We start from the raw sequence: 24,682 nt of genomic DNA, 5'->3' as shown, positions 1-24,682 counted from the left end.
GCTCCCCACCTCGAGGCATGTGGTGTGCCTGGCTTTCTGAAGCTCCCAGCGGCTGAAGCAGCTGTTGCCTGCGCTGGCACTCTGTGTGATAACACCTCAATTGCTTCCTGCCCTTCCCCGCTCCCTTCCCCATTCTCCAAGCAGGACTTCCTGGGATCACCTCCTATTTCAATGAACTTCACTTGAATTCCGGTCTTGGGGAAACCCAAGAAGAGACAGCAAGTTACTTAACCTCTTGGGCTGGTCTCCGTTCCTCTGGATGGGAAGATTCTGTGAGTTAATAGAGATAAAACAGTCGCCAAGGATGCTTGGCAGGATGTTTGTTTAATAAATGGTGGCGGGGGAGGGGAAAGAGATAAAGAACCTTTATTTATACAAAACTCCATCTCTTCCCATTCCACCCTCCTCAGCAAACACAAACACCCAGTGATGAAATAATTTTTGAGATGCACACAAACAAGCATTCTTCAACCTGAGGTGGGAGTTGATGATGTGTGGGTGATGTGCCTGGTGTCAGCGTCTTGGTCGCCCCAGCTCACTGGATCAGGGGGCCTGAGCCACACCTTCTGAAGCAGTGATGCCAGCAATGGCATCCCTGGGGGCACACGCCTGCCCCAAGGTTGCCAGGCATGCCTCTTCTCTGGGGATCCAATGCTTAACAGGAATCCCAGCCTTGCGTGGGAAGCTGGCCACAAGCTGTCACGTCTCAGAAATCACAATTTATCATGTCCTTGGTTAACTCCACTTAATTAATCACCCCTCTGCAGCTCAGACCTTGCCCCCAGCGTCAACTTCTGTTGAATGAATAGACATCTCTGGGCAGATTACCACCCTTCCTGGACCTCAATTTCCCAAGGCCTCCCAAGTCAATTCCCCAGTTGGCTTGGTGAGTTTCTAGGCTCAGCATCCAATCTAGAGAGATGGTGGTAGCTACTCCGGAGTCTGGGCAAGAACTGGGTCAGAGTGACAGAATATGCCTTGAGTATGCCAGGGACAGTCTGCTGGCACATCTGTGAACCAGTGAAGTGGCCAAGGTGCACAAGCCAAGGTGCCCGGGGCATCTCCAGATGACTGCAGGTGCCTCTGTGGGCACAGCTGCCTGGAGCCCCCACTCCCGTGGGAGGTGGTGAGCCGGGGCCAGCAAAGGGAGCTGGGGGCGTCCAGTCCCTGTAGACCTGGCGTCTGAGAACTTCACTCCAGAGTTCCCAGAGTCTTCTGGAACTCTGCCAGCCTGGCGGCCTTCCAGGGGCAGGCATTTCACAGGCCTGATTAAGGCCCCATCTCCTCTGTAGACTTCAGCAAGGAGCGGGCACGCACCTAGGAAGCGTCCATGCACGTGGGGCCTGGGGAGGGCACGGCAGTCACTGCAGGAGCCTGGCCTGAGCTCTGGGCATGGCTGGGGGCATTGAACAGAGGGCACTTACCCTCCTCTGAGACACCTAAGGGTGCTAGGGAGGCCGCAGAGAGGCTGGCTGCCAGTGGAGTCCCCTGGGGCAGGGAGTCTGGGGCTTTCAGCGGACTCAGCAGAGGCGAGGACCTGTCCCCACAGCAGCAGCCGCAGCAGGGGCTGACCACAATTTGCGCCTTGCCAGCTTCCTCCTGGCCGTGGCACTGCTTCAGGTGGCCACATAGGTGGCAGGTGAGGGCTGAGTAGATGATGCCGTTGCCCAGGTCGTCCCTGAGAGGGTCTGTGACCGGCACGGGGGCGAAGAGGGGTTTCTGTCCATCGTCTCCCTTGACTGCTGGCTCCAACTCAGGCCACTCTGAGTCCTGAGGACTGTGAGGGGGGTCCATGTCCAGGCCGAAAGTGAACAGGGGAACGGGAGTGGGGGAAGGGGTCCTGGGGCAGCCAGAAGCAAGGCTCTGGAAGGGTTTGTAGCCCCCTTCCCCGCTGCTGGGGTCAACCCCAGAAGTCGCAGGGCAGCTGTCACTGCTGGCAAGCAAGCTGGAGAAGGCCTTGTAGCCGGCCTCTTCAGAGGGCCCAAAGCCAGCCGGCCCGCTGTCCTGGGTGCCACCCTCCTTCACCGCCTGCACAAATTCCCGGTAGCCGCTGCTAGGGGCCGAGGCGGGGCCGGGGGCCGCCCTGTGCTGGAGCACCCTCTGACGCAGAATCTGTTCCCAGGTCTCTGGTTCCGGCTTGGGGGTGGTGGGGATGTTGGGGTCCACTTCCCCCAGGCATTCGGCCAGCTGTGGGTCTGAGTCAAGCTCTCCAGGGCCCGAGGACTGGCTCAGGAAGGTGCTGAAGCTGCGGTAAGCAGGGTTGTCTGAGATGACGGTGGGCATCTCTGGGAGAGGCAGGCCGGCTGGGTTCTGGGTTGGAGTGCCCGGAGGACTTGACTCTGGGCTCAGAGGCTGTTCCTTGTCCTCAGATGATGCCTCCTGGGGCTCCACCCTTGGGAATTCGGCCCAGGGCCTCTGAGCATTTGCATTTTCTAAAGGGGGAAGAAGGCAGGACTCCACACCTTGTGGACTAAAGCCCCCAGTCTCATCTCTGAGAAGGTGCAGGAACAGGCTCTCTGTCAGCCGGGCCGCAATGTCCTCTCTGCCCTCCTGGAAGAGGCCCCCGCTGTTCTCAGGTGATGGGCAGAAGCTCCCTTTATCTTCCTCCACTTCCTCTTCTTCCTTCTCCACTTGGGCCTCAAACAGCTCCACGCACCGCACCACGCTGATGCTCTCAGGCCGGAGGATCGTCTTGCTGACCTCCACGGGGCACCATGCTACTTTCCCAGAACCCTGGGAAGGCCCATTTCTAGCAGCCTTAGAGAAGTCGTCATCCCTCTCCATGCCATGCTCCAGTAAACAGGGCAGGAGCTTGGCAAGACAAGTCTTCCAGTGTCTACAAAAACAAAGTTTAATCAGAGTTCACTTTCTCCTCTTGAAAAACTCCTATTCACCCTTCAAAGCCCAGCTCAAAATCACCCTGAACTGGTGTTGAGACAGGCTGGGACCTGGGACCCTTTGCTGCACTGCTGCAATGCTTGCACTGGAACAAACCTCTCCTTGAGCAACAAAATAGTAAGAAACTATATGGAAGTAAAAATAACTGTGTGCATGCTGCAGTTGGGGCAAACAATGGACAAACGATACAAAAAGACCCCAAACCTCAACTGCCACTTTTGAAGAGCTGGGAGCAAAAGCAGTGTCAGGAATAAAAGCAGGGTTCTGTGCATGCCCCCTGCACACCACACCACCAGAGAATCAGGCAAAACACCTATGCCATCTTTCCAGCCCAAGCCCTGGACACACCCCCGCCCTCACCCTGTATAATGAACCAATTCGCCCCTCCCTGGTAGTCAGCAAGGGAATCTGTTACTTGTTCTCCACCCCTGCTCCCCACTGCAGCAGGGGCTCTAATAAGGCCTTGCCAGGATTTCTTGTCTGACCTCTAATCAACTCCCCACGTGGTGATAGTGGTAAAGAACCCTCCTGCCAGTGCAGGAGACATCAGAGATGTGGGCTCAATCCATGTGTCTGGAAGATCCCCTGGAGGGGGGCGTGGCAACCCACTCCAGTATTCTTGCTTGGAGAGTCCCTTGGACAGAGGAGCCTGGTGGGCTACAGTTTAGTCCACAGGGTCGCAAAGAGTAGGACACAACTGCAGCAACTTAGCGAGCGTGCACGCACGGCTGCCTTGCTTGTTACCACCATCAGCCTTGCTCAGGACAGACTGGGCATCCCAAAGGGGTTCACTGACCACCCCCCAACCAATGAAACTCAGGGGGCTCAGTTGGCAGTTGACCTACTCAGACCACCCCTCCCTCTGCCACCCCTCAAAACCCAGTGTCACAGGACAAGTGCTGAACACCCAGGAAGGAAAGGCAGACATCAAGGGGGGTGTGACTCCAGCTTCAAGATGGGGCCCCCCACCCTAATTCCAGCCCCTTACATACGGGCATTTGGCTGGTTCCTGGCCTCGAGACCGCTTCCTCCACAGTGACACCTAAAACGTGGAAACAGCCAATGACACAGAGCAGAGAGGCCTTCCCACCCAGCCTGGCATCCAGCAATGCTCAGAGCCTGTTTGACTTGAGGAGACTTGACATCATCAAAATTTCTAAATTTGGGGATGATTTGTTATACAGCAAGAGCTAACTGATACATAAATGACACCATGTGCTGTAATATTCACTTTCTGTGAATTGTCTCAGTGAATTCCAACATCAGCCCTGTTATAACCACTACTATAACCCACATGAAGGAACTGAGGCTCAGAGAAGTTAAGCAGCTTGTTAAGTCTACCCTGCAGATAAGCGACAGTGAGGGTTCAAAGCTGACTCCAGAGCCTGCCTCAGGGTCCCTGGAGGACTGAAGACTCACAGACCTTCCGTTCTAGACAGGACTTGTATCCCCCCCTGCGCCCCTTCCTAGAGAACCCTGATGGTGCTCAGGCAAATTCCATGTGGCCACTGCACTGGGGAAGCTGGCCGCACTCCTAGCTCAGGAGTGTCCATCTGGATGGTCCATCTGTGAGGAGTATTCCCCCTCCTTATAGGGGAGTGCTTTATGAAAGAGGCTGTGATGTAATTCAAGTCATTGAGAATGGAGAGATATGCTGGTGCTTCTGGGGCAGTTTCCTGCTCTTAAGAGGAAGAAACGGAAAACTTGTTCCCTCTTCAACTCCTTATGACCTCCTGTCCTACACGGGACAGGTACCTCCCTAGGAGACGATATGCAGAGGACCTCAGAGACCTCAGAACAACAACAAAGCAGGAAATCCAATTCCAGAGGACCCCACCCCCCGAGCTGAAAGAACACTCATGGAAGCCAAAGAAGGGAAGCCAAAGCCTCTAGCTGTTGACTCAACCTACCCTGAAATCTTCCTGACTGCCCACGTGCAACCCGCAAAGTCAAGAGATATCCCTAACACCCCACGTGTCTCGACATGTGTTTCCCGATACACACGACCCAAAGCATCCTCACCCACCCCTTTTCCTACCTGAGAATCCTGGATGACAACAGCCACAAGGGGGCTGTGGGCTGGGTTGGGAATTTGGTCCCACCATTCTTTCTTAATCCTAAAAAAGAAAGGACAAGTTGTTGGTCCCTGAGAATCACTAACAGGTTGATGTTCTCCTCATAAAAAAGATTCACAGTCACCCAGACTTATTAGCTCAGAGATCACGCTGATAGATTTCTGGCTCCCTCACCCTCACCCCGTGAAACAGGTTCTTCCACCTCGGGGGCATTAGAGCTGGGTTCGGGTCCAGCAGTTTGCTACCCAGAGTGGAATTCCTGATGCGGCCGCCTCCGCCCCAGAGGGAGCAAGTCCCTGGGAATTAGGGGAAACCCAAGCAGCAGAGGGACTTCCCAGGTGGTGCAAATAGTAAAGAATCTGCCTGCCGATGTAGGAGCCACAGGAGACATGGGTTCGATCCTTGGGTTGGGAAGATCCCCTAGGGGAGGAAATGGCTACCCACTCCAGTATTCTTGCCGGGAGAGTCCCATGGACAGAGGAGACTGGTGGGGTACAGACTATGGGGTCACAGAGTCAGACATGACCGAGCAGCTGAGCACAACACACACAAGATGCAGAGAGAGAATCCTGGGTTTCCCCTTCAACAACCTTTCCTCTGGAGCAGCGGAGGACAAAGTGCCCAGAAGAAGTCTGGCATGGCCGGAGAGGCCAAGGGGTTCTTCCTCCCTTCCTGGGTCAGGGCTGGGCAGGAATCTTCTCAGACTGCCTCTGGATTAGCCTCCACCTACTCCACTCAGTCAGTTACCACCCATTTACTGAGCACCTCCTAGGTATCACTCACTGTGCCAGGCTTCAGCGGACAAGACAAACAGAAACACCTGCCTTTACAGAACAGACCTTCTACAAGACGGAGACAGACAAACAGATGCGGAAATGACTATATGACATCATTCATTCCTGACAGGAAGTGCCAGGAATAAAAATAAAGGCCATAAGGGACCAGGGAGGAATAAAGAGTGTGATCCAGGAAGGCCTCTCTGAGGAGGTAGCTTCCGAGAGGCGACTGAAGGTGGAGGAGGTGCGGGTCTCAGCAATGCCTGGGGAAAGGGCTTTCCAGGCAGGGAGCACAGTGAGTGCAAAGGACTGGAGGGAAGAACTTGCTTGGGTTGGGGGTTCGAAGAACAGCAAGGAGGTTGGAGAACTAGGATACAAAGAGTGGTGGGTGGAGAGGACAGATGATGGGGAAACTGAGGCTCAGAGAAGGGGAAAGACCAGCCCAGAGGGCTCAGAGGTATCAGAGACAGACGTGGAGAAGGGACCTTGCATTCCCTGCACACCTACTGTGCGCCTGGCAGACTGCGGATACTCACTCACCATCAGCCCTCCACCATCGCCCTTCCTTATGTGGTCACCTTAGGCCCATTAGTCCCATTTCAGAGGTGGGGGGACTGAGGCTCTGAGACTCCACATTCCTAGGGCTCATGCTCACTGGAGACAAGGCTCCTTGCACCCAGAGCTCCGGGACTCCCTTAGGACTCTTGGGACTGAGAAATAGGGACCCAAGGCTAAACAGAGGTTCAGAAACTCGGTCATACAGTTACCAAGTGCCAAGGCCAGGATCCGAACCCAGGTCTCCTGATTCTGCAGGGAAATCGTCTAGAATTCCTGTCTATTACCACCTGCCATCAAATGTTTGGGGCGTACCCTGGGTACGATCCATCTCCCTTCTGCCAAAGGAAGGCCCTGTCCCCGGCCAGCTCCATCCCACCGTCAGGCCATCACCCCTCAGAGGAACCCGCCCTGGCACCCCTGGAATGTCCCCCAGCTCATCTTGGCCCGATTCCTTCAGTGCAAGGGTCACTATGGGAAACAGCCATGGTTACTTGCTGGCCTGGCATCTTCTGCCTCCCCAAGAACACAGGGTCTCCCTGTCCGTTCAGTGCCTTGCACATCGTAGCTCCTCAGTAAGTATCTGTCATTGAGCAACAGGGCTGCAAGCTGTCAGGTGAGAGGGGAGATTCCTGCCCACTCCACACTCCGGGGCGGCTGGAGCCCGGGACTCACTTGATGATGCTGATGTAGCAGGACACGCACACCGCCAGGACGATGACGCACGAGATGCCGACGCCCAGCTGGAGGCGCTGCTCCCAGGTGTCCTCGTAGTCTGGAAGCAGAGGGAAGCTGTGAGCCTTCGGTGCGCCACATCCAGCCTGGTCTCCACCTCCCAGAGAAGGAGCCCGGGGCTCTGGGACCCTCCAAGACTCTGCGTGCGCTGGCTGCCGTGGCAGCTCCTACTCCCCACTCTGAGCCCCCGCCACCCTGGCTTCCTCGCTGTCCCCTGCTCTCCCAAAGCTCAGGGCCTGAACTTGCCTCTCTTTCCTGAAGCACTAAAGTCAAGTGCAGAGACTTGGAGTTCCATGCCTTCAGTTCAAAGCCTGACTCTGTCAGAGACTTGCTGGCAACCCAGGACAAGAGGCTCACCCACTCTGTGCCTCAGTTTCCTCATCTGTACAATGGGGTTAATAACTCCTTAACTCATTGCTGTGAGGCTTATACGATTTAATATACATGTGAAGCAGGGCCTGCAGAAACAAAGCAGTTTTCACAGAGCTGGACCCCTCTCCTTGTTCACTGCCAGGTCCAGAAAGTTCTCCCTCACCCCTTCTCTAATGTTACCTTCTCCCATCCCTTTTCCCTGCTTTATTTCCTTCTCGGACTTACTAGATCTAGATCTCATTTATATTTTTGTTTACTCGTTTATTTACTGTCTCCCTTTCCAAAATGTCAGTTCCACAGAAACAGGGATTCTTGTCTATTTTGTTCACCACTGATCCCTCGGCATCTAGCACTGGGCTAGTGTCTAATATGTAGTAGGAGCTCAAGAAATATTTGTGGAAATAATGAATGAGTGTCCAGCACATGGTATCTGTCCCACACGATCTATTTCCCTTCCCTTCTCCAGGTCAAAGGGGAAAATCCATTTGATAAAACTTTCCCAAGCACTTACTATGTGCCTGGTGCTATGCTGGACAATGGAGACAGACACGGAGCAGGCACCACTCACAGGGGCTACAGCCCAGAGCTGGACACAGACGGTCAAGAGGCGTCGATAGAACAGGATGAGCGATGCTGAGAGGAGCGTGATGGGTTGGGGTGGGGTACCTGCCATTATACCTAGCACTTTGAAGAACTCTTCCTTCAGTGAGCGTTCACAACAGCCCTTCCTTCTCCCACTATTCAGATGATGCCTCGCACAGCTTCCCCCACCCTACAGCTGTCTCCCCTTCTTCTTGGCCAGGCTGTGATGTGCCCACCCTGAGGTTTGGGCCAATCATGGGCCAAAACTTCTCCCCTTTCCAGGTATTTGAGTTCCCTGCCTCCCTTGCAGTTGGGAGAGGCCATGTGACAGTCCTGGCTGATGAGATGCAAGTGGAAGTCCACCAGGACTGGAATGGTTTTTCCAGTCCTGGTGGACTTTTCCAGTCCCATGCACCTTCCTGATAAAAGGTGCACGGGATGTACTCCTTGCGGCAGCCTTCCATTTCCTTTGGGCCTGGGATGTGAGGGTGTTTGCAGCAGACAGCCTGGGGCCATGAGGTGACAGTAGATAAGGACAAAATGCTACCATGCTAGGGGTGGCAGAGGGAAAGACAAGACTCCGGAGTGACGTCACCAAGCAGCAGTATTCATTGGCTAAACCTCTTTTTTTTTCTTTCTTTCTTTTGGCCATGTAGTGCAGCTTGTGGGATCTTAGTTCCCTGACCAGAGATTGAACAAGGGCCCTCAGCAGTGGAAGCACAGAATCATAAAGCCTGGACGGATGGGGAATTCCCCCGTAAGGCCTCATTTTATGTGAGATAATTCAATATCTTTACTGAAAAAGTCACAAAGTGTTGTTTAGGGGAACAGAGTACCAGATGAGGGACTGTAATTCCCAGAACCCCTTGCAGCGATGTGTGGCCATGTGACCAGTTCCACCAATAGGATTTGAGAGGAAGCGATGTGTGTCACCTCTTGCTGAGGCTTTTAAGAAGCAGCTGTGGTCTCCCCACTCTCATTCCCTTTCTGCTGGCTGGATTCAGATGATGGCAGGGCCCTAGAGCAGGGATTCTTCACTTGGGGACTTCCAACATGGTTGCCATTAGAATTTAGGGGTCTGGGAGCTTTGACGGGAAAGAAATGATAGCTCTATTTTCACTAACTTTTAATATAATTTTATTGATTGATTGATTTATGGCTGTACTGGGTCTTCATTGCTGCACAGGCTTTTCTCTAGTGGCAGAGAGTGGGAGCCACTCTTTAGGTGCAGTGCACGGGCTTCTCACTGTGGTGGCTTCTCTCGTTGTGGGGCACAGGCTCTAGGGTACGCAGACTTCAGTAGCTGTGGCTCCTAGGCTGTAGAGCTCAGGCTCAGTAGTTGTGGTGGAGGGGCTTAACTGCTCCATGGCATGTGGGACCTTCCCAGATCAGGGACTGAGCCTGTGTCTCCTGCATTGGTAAGCAGATTCTTTACCACTGAACCACCAGGGAAGCCTTCACAAACTTCTGAAACCTGGCGTTTCCTCCCATTAGGAATGGAGACAGCAAGCTACAGTAATAGCAGCATCAGTCACTCAGGCCCCAACAGAAACCACAGGTATTCTCTTATCACCCGATGGCAGGAGTACCATGAAATATCCTTTAAGCTCATCTACTTTGAAATGACCATACTTATGAGAACTACCACTAGATCCTATTTTTAATGTGTTATTAAAGAAGCCTATATTCTTAGATAGCAAATATATTTTAAAATCTTTTTATAATCACATTTCAATACAACTAGGTTTCCATTGAAATCCTCTGTACTTTATTTCATACATTTAAAAATATTCTGGCTTGTGGTTGTCAAGGGGGAAAGGGGTGTGGGGGGAGGGATGAACTGAGAGATTGGGACTGGCCATATGCACACTACTTTAAGTAAAAGAATTAATCAACAAGGACATACTATATAGTACAGGGAACTATACTCAGTACTCATGAATAACCTATATGGGAAAAAAAACCCTGAAAAAGAGTAGATAGATGAGTATGTATAATTAATCACTTTGCTGTGCACCTGAAACTAACATAATATTGTGAATCCACTATACTCTAAAAAATACCGAGATGAGGTCCACAGGCTTCGCTGGACTGTCCATGATGCAGAAAGGCTAAGAATCTTTGTCCTAGAAAATGATGGAGCCACAGGGAGGAAAAGCAGCGAGCGACCAGCAAAGTTCATGTTGAACTGTTACCTGAGCGAGAAATCCACTCCTATAGTGTTAAGCTGTGGGACTTGTGGGTTTGTTACTGTAACCTACCCCACACCCTGACTGTATACCACATCAGTTGGAAATTGTGTGATTGCAGTCAGAGGCATCTTATGATATGGAAACCAGATACTGGGCTGGGGTAAGTGGCCACGGAATACAAGTGGGGAGCAGAGATGCTAACTGCTGAGCATTCCCTGGTTGCTAGTGGTTAGGGTTCCAGGCTTTCCATAGAGTGACTCTAATTCAATCACTGGGCCCTGGTGGGGAAACTGAGATCCTGCAAGCCGCGAGGTTAAGGCCAAAAAAAAAAAGAAAAACCACACACACACACTCACGAAACCCCCCAAAAAACAGAGACAGAGAGAGATGCTAACTGCTCAGGACTCCCGGGAGGGTACTCACAGTTAAGCCACTTGGTGCTGGGGCTCCACGCGCTCCAGCTGCTGTTGTAGCTCTGAGCCCAGGCCTTCACCCGTGCGCTGTAGGAAGCTCCAGACCTCAGGGTGCTGGCCGCGACACGCAGGGTGGGCCCCATGTAGGTCACGTTATAGGTTCTGAACTGGTGGGAGAAAGGGAGCTGTCAGTGCATCTGCTTGGGGGAGGGCAGAACCAGCTCCCTCCCAGGCTGCTGTCCTTCGCTGACCCCACAGTGCTGAAGAGCCACCAGCCTGGGTATTTGGTTACTCCTCCAACTCTAGGCCACTGCCAGCTTCACGACAGTGACCAGAGTCAAGCAAGATGGGTCACAGAACCCACTCTTTCCCTACCCTCCACACCCCCACATTGATTAGCCATTTGATGTTACTGAGGCAAGCTGACGAACCCTTCTGAGTTTTAGTTGCCTCATCTGTAAAATGAAGGTAAGAGTTCCTACTGCTACTTTCTGGCTGTGTGACCTCGGATAAGTGACATAACCTCTCTGGGCCTTGATGTCTTCTTCTGCAAAATGGCGATAATAAAAGTGCCGTCCTCCCAGGGCTGTTGTGAGGATTAAGTGGGTTAATACAGGTCAGTACTTCAAGCTGGGCCAGGCATGCAGGGAGCACAAGAGTGATCTTTCTGAGCACAGACAGGGTCGCCACGTGCCTCTCTCTCCTTCAAGGGCCACTCTAGAGCCTCCCCAGTCAAGCCCAGAATCAATGGCCCATCATCTCAGTCCCGCCCAACCAAGCCCCTCAATGAGAAAGAACTTCCAAGATCTGCCCTTAAGTGAAAAGGGCAGGATGAAGACTAGCATGTGTTGTCTGTTGGCTTTGATGTTAAAGACAGAAAGGGAGAAGGCTTAGTGATGGTGGCAGACAGGCTCTGAGATGGCCCCATGAGCCTCACCTCATGTCACGTCCTTGGGTCCTTCGGTCCCCTCTCCTCTCCTTGCCTGGGGCGGGGGATGGAGGGCACATGACTTATTCTGAACCAACAGAATATGGCAAAGGTGATGAATATGTAGGGACCACACGGATGCGATTCCATTATGGAAGACTGTAACTCCAACCTGCCAGGAGACTCTGGCTTTGAAAAGGTCACCAGGGAAGGAACTGAGGGCAGCCTCCTGCCAAAGGCCAGCAAGAACCCGAGGCTTTCTGTTCAAAGCCCATGAGAAACTGAATGCTGCCCACGTCACAGGAGCTCAGAAGGAATCCCCCTGCCAACTCATGTGTGTGCACCCTTGAGAGACCCAGCTAAGCCATGCCCAGGCTCCTCACCCCCAGAAACTCTGGGGCAATAAATATGTGCTGTTTCAAGCAGTCGTGTTTGCAGTAATATTATAATGTTTGCTTGCTCAGTTGTGTCCAATTCTCTGAGCTCCTATGGACTGTAGCCTGCCAGGATCCTCTGTCAATGGGATTCTCCAGGCAAGAACACTGGAGTGGGTTGCCATGCCCTCTTCCAGAGGATCCTCCCAACCGAGGGATAGAACCTGTGTCTCTTACATCTCCTGCATTGGCAGGCGAGTTCTTTACCATTAGCGCCACACGGTCTGGTATAAAGTGAGCCGAGCGGAGGTTGTACACAAAAAGGAAGCAAAGTCTTAACAGCCTGCTGGAGAAACTGGAGGGCAGCTGGTACAGGGTGGAGGTGGCAGGAGGAGACCCAGGGCAGGGAGAGAAGGGCACTCTCACTGTTACTGTCCCTTTCTTTCTAAATTGCAATAAACAGGAAGCAGCAGCTGGAGCTGGTTCACAGAAGGAATCATACACTCTAGAGAGGATCAGGGAATTGAGAAATATTTTTCTAAGAAACAAAAAAGAAATCAAGCTTCCAAGGAACTACTTGTGGTACATTTGGTTTTTTTTTTAACAAATGGGCCAGGTGTTCGGGAGGCTGTTCTGGGCAAAAGATCCCAGGGGAGGGGAAAAGAGCAGAGACTCTGGAGTTTAAATCCTGGCTTCGAATGCCAGCTTGGCCATTTCCAATGTTGGGACTCTGGGTGAGCCATTCCACCTCTCCAAGCCTCAGTGCCCTCATCACTAAAGGGAGAAACAAACACCTCTCCACCTGCAGGGCTTTCCCAGCCATTAGTCACAATACACATCATGCTTGGCACATAGTAGGCACTCAAGAAATGATCACGAACACGGCATTCACTGCCCTCAGTAGGCTTGAGGCCTCATTTTCTGCCTTTTCACTGTACACATTCCCACAGCCCCATAATCCTCAGATACGCCATGAATTTTCATACCTCCAAGCCTTCTACCTGGCCTATCCTCTCACTAGAGAACTCCTATACATCCTTCAATGCCCAAGCCAAAACTCCATTACAGAATCTTTTCCAGAAATCATCCAGGATAAGGAGTAGCTCCATCTCCCGAATTCCACAGTGAGTTTCTAATATTTTGAGAATTGATCCCACCAGTCTGAGCCACAGCTGGTGTCTGCAGTACTGTAGCAAACACAGCTGGACACCCACCCAGCATCCATACCATTGGGGTCACGTACTCAAAGCTCTGGGTAGGTAAGCCTCTGTCTCCAGTTCCAGGGTTAATTCTCATTGGTCCAAACCAATCATGGCTATTTCATTCCCTAGCCTGTGATTGGTTAGAGAGGGGCAAGCGACCATCTCTGGCCAATGACTAATGAGGGGAATTCTTGCCAGCCCAGTTTTGTCCTTGGGAAGAGAAAGCTGGGGGAAGATGTCTCATTAGCTTCTGCTCCATCAAAAAAAGAAGCTGGAAATGGAATTCTGAGGCCTGGGGCAACCCTGAGCACCTACATGACCACTAAGCCACAGCCCAGGCACACTGACCGATTCTGTCCACTGGCTGGAGTCTGGTGCCAGGTCCCAAACCCAGCTGCATTTCAGCCAGCCCAGTCTCTGTTCCCTGTTCCTCAGAACTTCCTTTGAGGAGCCACCCCTCCCTCATTCTCGGCCCATCTGGTCTGGGCGGGGTTGACCGGACCCGCTCCAGAGGGGGTAATGTAATCCTCCCCTGGCCAGTGTGAACACAGCCTCAGCATCCCCCTCCTGCCTACAGCCTGTGACAGGTTCAGAGACTGGCATGTGGTCCCAGGCAGGTATCTGATCACTGGTCCCAGGACTTTTACTGAGGCCATCTGGAGGGAAGAACTTTTCCCACCGTGGATTTAAGGCCGGAGCTTCTATTGGGCATATTGGCCTCTATGTGAGCAAAGAGCCTGCTTAAAAATGAGGCCAAGGGCTTCCCTGGTGGCTCAGTGGTAAGGAATTTGTCTGCCAATGCAGGAGACATGGGTTCGATCCCTGATCTGGGAAGATCCCACGTGCTGCAGAGCAATTAAGCCCATGGGCAACAACTACTGAGCCTGTGCTCTAGAGCCTGGGGAGCCACAAGCACTAAGGCCTGAGAGTCCTAGAGCCTGTGTTCTGAAACGAGAGGCCACCGCAATGCGAAGCCCGGGCGCTACAACTAGAAGATAGCCCCCGCTCCCCACAACCAGAGAAAGCCTGGGCAGGAATGAAGACGCAGCACAGCCAAAAACAATAAATAAATGAAATTATTAAAGAAAAAAAAATGAAGCCAGGGCTTCCCTGGTGGCTCAGTGGTAAAGAATTAGCCTGTCAGGGCAGAGGACATGGATTCAATCCCTGGTCTGGGAAGATCCCACATGCCTGTGAAGCAACTAAGCCTAGGCACCACAACTGCTGAGCCTGTGCTCTAGAGCCTTCGAGCCACAACTACGGAGCCCAAACGCCGCAACTACTGAAGCCCACGTGCCTGCAGCCTGTGCTCTGCAACAAGAGAAGCTATTGCACTGAGAAACTCGAGCACCGCAGCTCCAGAGTAGCCCCTACTCGCCGCAACTAGAGAAGGCCCGCCTGCAGCGACAAAGACCCAGCGCAGCCATAAATTAAAAAAAAACGACAAAAAAAAATGAAGCCAACACAGAATAAGGCAGGACCAAACGATGGAGACTCCAGGATCCTGGATCCAACCATGATGAGCAAACACATGACCTTCCTTTGGACCCCATAGGTGGTACCCTTTTCTCCCCTCCAGCCCATTCCCTGAGCTAAGCCTGCACAGTTCCAGGAATTGGAAGGCGATTTACTGACCAAACTGCCTCCTTCTTTGGCATCTATGTCAGCCCCCTCTTCCCAACTGCTCTGAGCCTCTCCAGTATGAGCCCGCTACCCTTCCTGTTCCTGCCCCACATCCTGGCCCAGTGCCAAGGAGGGAAACCACACCTGAGAGATGTAATCAACACCCACCACCTCCCCGGCTTGGCCAGAAAGAGAGGAAGCAGGAACAGAGCTGATGTGGCAGCTTAAGACGTCTGGGGCCTCTCCACGGCAGATAAGGTCAGGCCGGCCTGGCTTCCAGGACACGAGGCATGGTCCCCAGCAGACTCTCGATAGTTACAGGCCAGGGTCCAGGAGGACGAGATGGGTGGGATTCTGAGGCCCGAGGCTCTCAGGGGAAAAGGAAGATGACGTTTATGACGTTGTCATGCCAGCCAGGGGCGCCTGTCTGTGTCACCCACTTTGTGCTCTCCACAGCCCTGCGGGGTTGGGCACTCTTGTTAGCGCCAAGTTACAGATGGGGAAACCGAGGCAAGAGGAGGGTGAGCAAGAAACTCAAGATCATGCAGCAAGTGGCAGGGAAGGTATTGGAACCTGGCTCCACGGGGCGCCAGGGCCTCTGGCGTTCAGATGTTGTCCCTCCAATGTGAGTATCTGAGGCGAGAACGTGAGTGGCTGACAATGGCCTCCACCCACCTGCACCTAAAATAGAGGGGGGCTCAGCCATCCATTGTATACCCCTGAGATTATTCGATGGTTTCTTACATATCAACTCTCCCTGTTTTAAAAACGTCAATGCGTGCTGTGCGTGCAAAGTCGCTTCAGTCTTGTCCAACTCTTTGTGACCCTGTGGACTGTAGCCCATAAGGCTCCTCTGTCCATGGGATTCTCCAAACGAGAATGCTGGAGTGGGTTGCCGTGCCCTCCTCCAGGGGATCTTCGCCACCTAGGGCTTGAATCCACGTCTCTTCTGTCTCCTGCATTGGCAGGCAGGTTCTTTATCACGAGTGCCACCTGGGAAGCCCCAGAACGTCAGTCAGTTCAGTTCAGTTCAGTTCAGTCGCTCAGTTGTGTCTGACTCTTTGCGACCCCATGGACTGCAGCAGGCCAGGCTTCCCTGTCCATCACCAACTCTCAGAGTTTACCCAAACTCATGTCCATTGATTCGGTGATGCCATCCAACCATCTCATCCTCTGTCATCCCCTTCTCTTCCCGCCTTCAATCTTTCCCAGCATCAGGGTCTTTTCAAATGAGTCAGTTCTTCATATCAGTTGGCCAAAGTGTTGGAGTTTCAGCTTCAGCATTAGTCCTTCTGATGAATATTCAGGACTGATTTCCTTTAGGATGGACTGGTTGGATCTCCTTGCAGTCCAAGAGACTCTCAAGAGTTTTCTCCAATACCACAGTTCAAAAGCATCAATTCTTTGGCACTCAGCTTTCTTTATATTCCAACTCTCACATCCATACATGATTACTGGAAAAACCATAGTTTTGACTAGGCAGACCTTTGTTGGCAAAGTAATGTCTCTGCTTTTTAATATGCTGTCTAGGTTGGTCATAGCTTTTCTGTCAAGGAGCAAGTGTCTTTTTATTTCATGGCTGCAGTCACCATCTGCAGTGATTTTGGAGCCCAAGAAAATAAAGTCTCTCACTGTTTCCATTGTTTCCCCATCTATTTGCCATAAAGTGATGGTACTGGATGCCATGATCTTAGTTTTCTGAATGTTGAGTTTTAAGCCAAATTTTTCACTCTCCTCTTTCACTTTCATCAAGAGACTCTTTAGTTCTTCTTTGCTTTCTGCCATAAAGGTGGTGTCATCTGCATACCTGAGGTTATTGATATTTCTCCCAGCAATCTGAATTCCAACTCGTGCTTCATCCAGCCCAGCATTTCGCATGGTGTACTCTGCATATAAGTTAAATAAGCAGGGTGACAATATACAGCCTTGATGTACTCCTTTCCTGATTTGGAACCAGTTTGTTGTTCCATGTCCAGTTCTAACTATTGCTTCCTGACCTGCATACAGATATCTCAGGAAGCAGGTCAGGTGGTCTGGTATTCTCATCTCTTGAAGAACTTTCCACAGTTTGTCGTGATCCACATAGTCAAAGGCTTTGGTGTAGTCAGTACAGCAGAAGGAGATGTTTTGCTGGAACTCTCTTGCTTTTTCGATGATCCAACAGATGTTGGCCATTTGACCTCTGGTTCCAAATACATTCATTTAAAAAGGAACATCACAAATAAAAAAAAATCAAATAAAACAGAACCCCTCTGCCACTGCTGTGACTGGGGGCAAGTATCAAGATGCCATGGACATCTCATAAAGTAAATGCAATCCAAACCATGCAAAGGCATTAGATTATGGCTGTACATGTTTTCTGAGGGAAGGCTCTGAGCCTGCAGGCCCTTCTCTCTGTTACAAAGAAGCTCAGGTGACAAATTTCTAATTTATATTCATTCAAAACTTTGATAATAGTTCCATGTATTTTGGTATCTAGTACTACTGATAAAAGTCTAGAAAGTTTATTATTCATAGTGCTTTAAAAAAGTATTTGAATGAGGCTTGAAACTTCTAATCCAATTCTGAGGATTTAAATACTATGTTGTTAAAAAAAAAGCAGGAAATTAACATGTGATACAGCATTATTAACTAAAGTACAGATTTAGTTCAAATGTCAAATAAATAAGTAAATAAATCTTCTTAAAAAAAAAAGCTCAGCTGAGAAGCGACTCTTGATAGTCAGTGTCAGGAGGGAGTGACCATCTCGCCCTGAGATTCAGTCATTTAAGTGTGTTTAGAGGTATCGAGAAGAGTCGGACACGACTGAGCGAGTTCACTTTCACTTTTCACTTTCATGCGTTGGAGAAGGAAATGGCAACCCACTCCAGTGTTCCTGCCTGGAGAATCCCAGGGACGGCGGAGCCTGGTGGGCTGCCATCTATGGGGTCGCACAGAGTCGGACATGACTGAATCGACTTAGCAGCAGCAGCAGAGGTATCGCCTAAAATCTCACGTGCCCCACCCCTGGGAAACAGATGGGGTCCACAGTTCTTCCTTTATAGATGAGAAGCCACGTCTGAAAATAAACTCCCTGTCTGCACACTGGGAACCAGGGGCCTGGAGATGTGGAAAGACTGGTCCCTGAACAGAGCCATGACCGGCCACGTCCAGGTGGGGGTTGCTCTCCCCATCTCACACCCCAGAGTCTGAGTCTCTACCCACCCGAGTACCAAGTGGTCACAGAGAAACCCCGAGGGGCACCCACTCACATCCGTGGGGTCATTTTCATTTGAGATGTTGACCAGGTAGGTGAGCTCGGAGTACAGGAGGTTATCAGAAGGGTACGGGTTGTTCCACGTCAGCAGCCACGTGTGGGAGATGTCGGCGTGAACCGTGAGGTTTCTGGGGGCCGGTGGTTTCACTGTGGAGAAGGAGTGGCTGGTGAGGGGCTGGCTGGGGTGACGGGAGGAGGTGGGCCCATGTAGGCATGTAGACAGTTTAGGTTCTCAGTCACCACCACCCCCGCAGCACATCAATGGGAAACCACATCGATTTAGTCATAACAGAGAATTACAACCATATACCCGATTCTCATGTTGCTAAAACCCTACTGAGCACTGATTGTTCTTCTTGTTTAGGTGTTAAGTCATGTCAGACTCTTTTTGCCACCCCCCATGGACTGTAGCCCACCAGGCTCCACTGTTCATGGGATTTCCCAGGCAAGAATACTGAAGTGAGTTGCCATTGCCTTCTCCAGAATATCTTCCCTACCCGGGGATCGAACCTGAGCTTCCTGTACTGGCAGGCGGGTTCTTTACCACTGAGCCACCAGGGAAGTCTACTGAGCGCTTCAGTGGTAATTAACTACCTTTTCACAGTGAATGCAAAATGGATAAGCCAAGTAACCTGAATTCTGGCTTTTCCACTTTGATCCTTCATACTTCTGGCCACATCTGTGTACTGTATTATTTACTAAGGATTTTTCTTTATTTTGATTCATGTGTTTTAAAACTTCATCTCTTAAAATGATCATACCCACGAGATCACAGGTACATAATGAGCATTAAAACTCGCTCAGTCGTGTCCAACTCATTTCGACCCCATGGACTATAACAGTCCATGGAATTCTCCAGGCCAGAATATTGGAGTGGGTAGTCTTTCCCTTCTCCAGGGGATCTTCCCAACCCAGGGATCAAACCCAGGTCTCTCACATTACAGGTGGATTCTTTACCAGCTGAGCCACAAGCGAAGCCCAAGAATACTAGAGTGGGTAGCCTATCCCTTCTCCAGTGGATCTTCCTGACCCAGAAGTTGAACTGGGATCTCCTGCATTGCAGGTGGATTCTTAACCAACTGAGCTATCAGAGAAGCCCCTAAAATCAATATGCATGTGTAAAAATTATTTTAATTGACAGATTCATTCATAGGTCAATTTAAATCACTCCCACCCCACCCTGGATATGAGAAATCCCTTCAGGAATTGCTGATGTAGTGGCGAAGACTGTGTGCTCTGTGAGAATACTGCCTCTACCATTTAATAGCTGTGTGACCTTAGGCAGGTTACTTGCCTTCTCTGAACTATGTACTTTTTTTCTTCTCAATTGCAAAATAGGGGTAATAACTGTCTTTGAGAAACCAAGGCTCAGAGAGGTAACACGGCTTGCCCAAGGTCACACAGGAATAAATGGTGTTTTAAACTCCTGTTACTACACTCCAGCATGCTCTCCAGGGATTCCTGTGGGACCTCTGGGTATCAGGATAAGGGCAGCCTCCCATGGTCTACACTGTCTAAAGCAGCAGCAGCTGAATAGTCAACAGAGGGTGGAAGGATGGTTCCCAATTCAGTTTCTGACCTGCAGCAAGCATGCCTTCCACCAAACATACCTCATTCAACACGTTGATCTGGGCACTTAAATTCTGAAGGTTGAAATATCTGAACTCAACGGGGCCTGATGTCCTCTTGAGCCCAACTCCATTTCAAAGATGGGAAGACTGAGGCCAAGAAAGGGGCACGAACCCCTTCGGGTTTGAGAAAAGCTAGGAGGCTGCTTGGATGGCCCTTTCCCCGGAATGAAGCCTGCCCAGCACACTGCAGGAATACCTGCAGCCCCGCCCCGCCCCGCCCCGCCCCGCCCCTCCGCCCCGCGCCCCGCCCCACCCCACTCACCGTGCTCGCTGGGCTTGAAGGAGCTGTTCCACAGTAGCTGCTTCCCTGCCCACAGGTCCAGCTGGTAGATGTCTTGTCTGACTGGGTTCTCTGTCAGCATATGGCATATGCACACTGTGCCCCCCACACCTGCTCTGTTCTCGGGGACACATGTGTGGTTTCTGCAAACACAGATGTTGCATTAGGCTGGGCATGTGACTCACCGGCGTCCCCGGGACATGCCTCAAGAAACCACAGGCCGTTCCAGCTTCCTGGTCACCCTGCCTCAAGGACCAGATCTGGGGACCTGGGATCACAGTAGCTGGGGTGTGGTGGGGACAATGGCCTGGGACCACCTCCCTGCTGCCCACAGCTCCTCATCACATCCACCGTGGACTTTTATCCACCCCTGTCCCCAGGCTTGGACCCTGAAAGCCAGTGAAGGGGAAGAACCCATGGCATGAAAGAATTTGTAACGACATGTGTGTGTCCTAGCGCCTCTCCGGTTGCACAGTCTAGCCTGGGCACGGTGCCCTGTGCCCCACAGCCTAATCCTAACGTGTCACCCAAAATAGCCAACCCCACATCTCATGGGCTAGTCCAGCAGCTGGCAAATGTTTTCTGTACTGGACCAGATACTAAATATTTGTGGCTTTGCGGGACATACCCTTTCTGTCCTAACTATACAACTCTGCTGATACAGCACAAAAAAGCCCCAGCCATAGACAATACATAAACAAATGGGCATGGATGTGTGTCAGTAAAACTTTATTTAAAAAACATGGGTGGTGGGCCAGATGTGACCCATGGGGCAGTTTGCAGATCCCCAGTCTAAGCCAATGTGCATACAGAAGCACAGTCGGTAGCCCAAATTGGGGAGCCACATTGGGTGTACTCAGTAGCCCACATAGGGTATGCTGTATATCCCATTGTGCTCCATAACTGTATGTCTTGTGTACTAGGTCATGTCCTGGGTACCACGTGCAACAACAGCTAGCCCTGTGTACCATGGGATATCCCAGTGAACCAGTGAACTGGAAAAACATTCCAAGTTCCATGGTCCACCAATCATTGCAGTGAGCTCTATCACTACATTGCACCCCTAAACAATGGTCTAGCCTGGAAGTTCTCAAAGTGTGGTCTGGGGTTCCACTGGGTCTAACAGTTTTCATAGTGATACTCTTACATCAGCCGTCATTTCCACTGTTTTTCTCTCACAAGCTTAGGGTGGAATTTTCCAGAGGCCACATGATCTGTGGCCATGTTGTTGCTCCGACAGCCTGTTGAATGTGAACTTGTTGGCTCTTGTGATTTAAATTTTCTGTTTTAATTTCTGATACAGAAAATATCAATAGATGTAAGTTACCCAGGCTATATCTATTGGAAGGACTGATGATGAAGCTGAAGCTCCAATACTTTGGCCACATGATACAAAGGGCCAACTCAGTGGAAAAGATCCTGATGCTGGCTCTCTTCCTGAGGGCAGGAAGAGAAGGGGGTGACAGAGGATGAGATGGTTGGATGGCATCACTGACTCAATGGACATGAGTTTGAGCAAACTCTGGGAGATAATGAAGGACAGGGAGGCCTGACGTGCTGCAGTCCATGGGGGTCGCAAGGTGTCAGACATGACTTAGTGACTGAATAGCAACAACAGCTGATGTCAGACTAAAGCTTTTAGGGTCCTCGCTAATTCTTAAGCGTTCAAGAGAATCCTGAGACAAAAATGTTTGATAACCTCTGATCTACTCCAGAATTCCACCACATCCACCTGCCAGGTGCCTTGGTGACACTGAGCCTGGAGCACCACAATGCACTCATTGCCTCTTACCCTGCACCCCAGGGCACCTCATCTCTACGGTGCCCAGTCAAGCCCCCAAGAGCTGAATTTAGCACGTGCATTCCAGGGCACCACCTAGGCCAGATGAAATCCAAGGCAAACCCTCCCCAATGCCCAGCTCCAGCCCAGGCTTACTCAGAGTAGTAAAAATTCAGCTGGTAGGACAGGTGCAGCTCGGCTCTGCAGTTGGTGGGTCCGGCCATCTCCCACTCACAGGTGGAGTTGCTGATGTAGTCCGAGAAGCAGGTGGGATCCTGAAGGACCCTCATGCTCCCTGGGGAGACACAGGAGACCTCTGAGCAGCTGGAGCCCGACGACCAAGAGGGATGAGTCAGAAACCAGCCCACACAGGACCAAGGGGCCCATCGCACAACAATGAAACCACTGTCCCAGGCACAGTCCCTACAGAGCGGGGGCCAAGACCGGGCTCTGGGAGTTTCCCAGCTAGCACTGGGATGATGCCTGCAGCTGAAGAAATACCCTCTGGGACAGGGTCCATCAGCGGGGACAGACCAAATGCACTTTTATCATCTGCAAACTCAATGACCTGCCCGTGGCTGAATTAAAGGAAAAACATGTCAGTCTGGGGATTGCTACCCCACCACCACAGGCATCTATCCCATGGTATGGGTTGGGGGAGGCACTATTTTCCACTGACTTGCTCCCTGCCCCCGATCTATTCCCCAGCCCTCTCTGTGTTCAGGAGGCTGACCCTCATGGCCTTGTCATCCAGACGCCTTGTCCTCTGGCTTGGGCCAATGCTGAAGGACCGGATGAGAGGCTTGGGGGACTTCTTCCAGCGAGTTTGTTGGCAGAGCTGGAATCTGAACCCAGCCAGATGAATGCTGGGTTTGCCAAATCATCAGGGAGCTATTGCCCTGCTCTGGGTGGCCATACTTGGCCACCAGGTGCCTTCCAGTTCCCACGCTCAGTACCAGGCCCCTCCCGGCTCACATCAACTTGCGTTTGTTCGCTGGATAAAGGAGTTACCACATTAAGGAGAATCTTCCTGTTGTTTAGTCGCTAAGTCATGTCAGACTCTCTTGCGACCCCACAGACTGTAGCCCACCAGGCTTCTCTGTCCTTGGGATTTCCCAGGCAAGAATACTAGAGTGGGTTGCCATTTCCTCCTCCAGGGGATCTTTCCAACCCAGGGATCAAACCGGTATCTTCTGCACTGGCAGGTGGATTCTTTAACACTCAGCCACCAGGGAAGCCCAAGGAGAGTCTAAATGTCTAATAAATACCCCAAACTCACCTCATGTCCAAAACTAACTCCTGATTCCCCGCCCGCTCCAAATATCCTCTGCTTCTCATCAATGACAACTGTGTCCCTCCCAGTCACTCAGGTTAGAAATACTGGATTCATTCTTGCTACCTCTGTCTCTCTCACCTCAATTCCAATCTGCCTTCAAATCTACCTTCAGATGGATCCAAATGCCAATGCCCACCCCCTCTGCTCTGCCGGTCTCGGCCCCACCCGTCTCACGGTGCCTCCTCCCTGCCTCCCAGCTCCCATCCTGCTCGGGCCCCCACTTACTTAGTTGTCTCCACCTCTTCCCTCCTCCTGCTCACTGACTCCCCTAGGTCTGCCTCGTTTGGTCTCTCCAACACTCCAGGCAGGCTCTGGGCTCCAGGCCGCCACTGAGAACACTCCTAACCTGGACGTGTGCCCGGCTCCCCATTTCCTTCAAATTTTTGCTCCACTGCGACTCCAGGCAATTTATTTTACTTTTTAATTTTTAAATTGAAGGACAATTGCTTTACAGAATTTTGTGGTTTTCTGTCATACATCAAAAAGAATCAGCCATGGGTATACCCATGTCCCCTCCCTTCCTGAACCTCCCTTCCATCTTCAAATCACAGTCCTCCCCCTCCAGCCAGCATTCCGAGTCCTCCCTCATCTGCCCTATTTTGTCTCTTGCCATCACCTTCTGAATGAATTTGAGCAAAACTCTGGGAGACAGTGGAGCCTGGCATGCTGCAGTCCCTCGGGTTGCAAAGTCAGACACAACTTAGCGACTGAACAACAACAGCAGCAGCTTCTAAGGTAGCCTTTCCCGTCTCCAGGGGATCGTCCCAACCCAGGGATAGAACCTGGGTATTGCAGGCAGACTCTTAATACTAAAGTGGGTAGCCTATCCCTTCTCCAGTGGATCTTCCTGACCCAGGAATTGAACTGGGGTCTCCTGCATTGCAGGTGGATCATTTACCAGCTGAGCTATCAGGGAAGCCCCTAAGGATCTTTAGAATCTCCTTAATATTAGAAGCGTTTGTCATCAGCTGTCCCCTCCCACTATCATGCAGTCTCCTCAAATCTTTGTGTTGTTCTCTGATTATCCTGGGGGCCTGGTGCAGAAACAATCCAAAGGTCTGCTGAATGAAGGAAGGAACAGATGACTGACGGGGGGTTACTTACCAGAGCCGGCCACCCATAACAGGATCAGGCAGCTCACTGGGAACATGAGTACAGAGAGAAGCCGCCCCATCGGGAGATCCTACGGTGCCTGCTGGGAGCAAGTAATCAGGTTAGCGGTTTAGCACTGACTCGTGATCTCCCAGCCCCATCAACCCGAGGGCAGCTTTCAGAGCTTACCTCCCTCCAGACATGACCCTCCCCTGGCCAGCAACAAGCCTTCCACACCCCCCAGAGCTCTGCCTACAACCACTAAACACAACATACCCACACAAAGCCCAGAGTCAGAGCCCCAGAACACCTGTCCCAAGAGATCCTTCTTAAAAGAAACCCCATTGTCTGTTAAGTTTGAGCAAACCCCTTAGACTTCTGCAAATTCATAATACACATTAACATGTGAAGGTTCTGTTAAGTCTCACAGTAAAGGAATCTATCTTTCTTCATTTAACCCAAGGCTTACAAAATTTATTTCCAGACCTAACCTTCATTTATGTCTGTGTGTGTGTGTGTGAAAACCCCAATTAAGCTCTGGAGCAGTTTACAGTTCCTTGAAATATACTTTGGAAGTGCCAA

At 51.3% G+C, this 24,682-nt stretch overlaps 1 protein-coding gene across 1 annotated transcript; it reads right to left on the bottom strand.

Annotated features, from left to right (window-relative positions):
- Positions 1 to 305: 305 nt before the first annotated feature.
- On the bottom strand, positions 306 to 24,203 carry IL4R (interleukin 4 receptor; the record flags this gene model as incomplete). Its single annotated transcript, NM_001075142.1, is given in 9 exon segments — positions 306 to 2,836; positions 3,891 to 3,940; positions 4,937 to 5,015; positions 6,980 to 7,079; positions 10,609 to 10,765; positions 17,977 to 18,128; positions 19,875 to 20,035; positions 21,829 to 21,967; positions 24,113 to 24,203. Coding segments are annotated over 9 exon segments (2,427 nt in total). The 3' UTR covers positions 306 to 1,317.
- Between the last annotated feature and the right edge of the window lie 479 nt (positions 24,204 to 24,682).

This window comes from Bos taurus, chromosome 25, assembly GCF_002263795.3.
Source record: "Bos taurus isolate L1 Dominette 01449 registration number 42190680 breed Hereford chromosome 25, ARS-UCD2.0, whole genome shotgun sequence".
NCBI lineage: Eukaryota > Metazoa > Chordata > Mammalia > Artiodactyla > Bovidae > Bos > Bos taurus.
The sequence above is the reverse complement of the archived record's forward strand: the minus strand, read 5'-3'. Positions and strand labels throughout refer to the sequence as shown.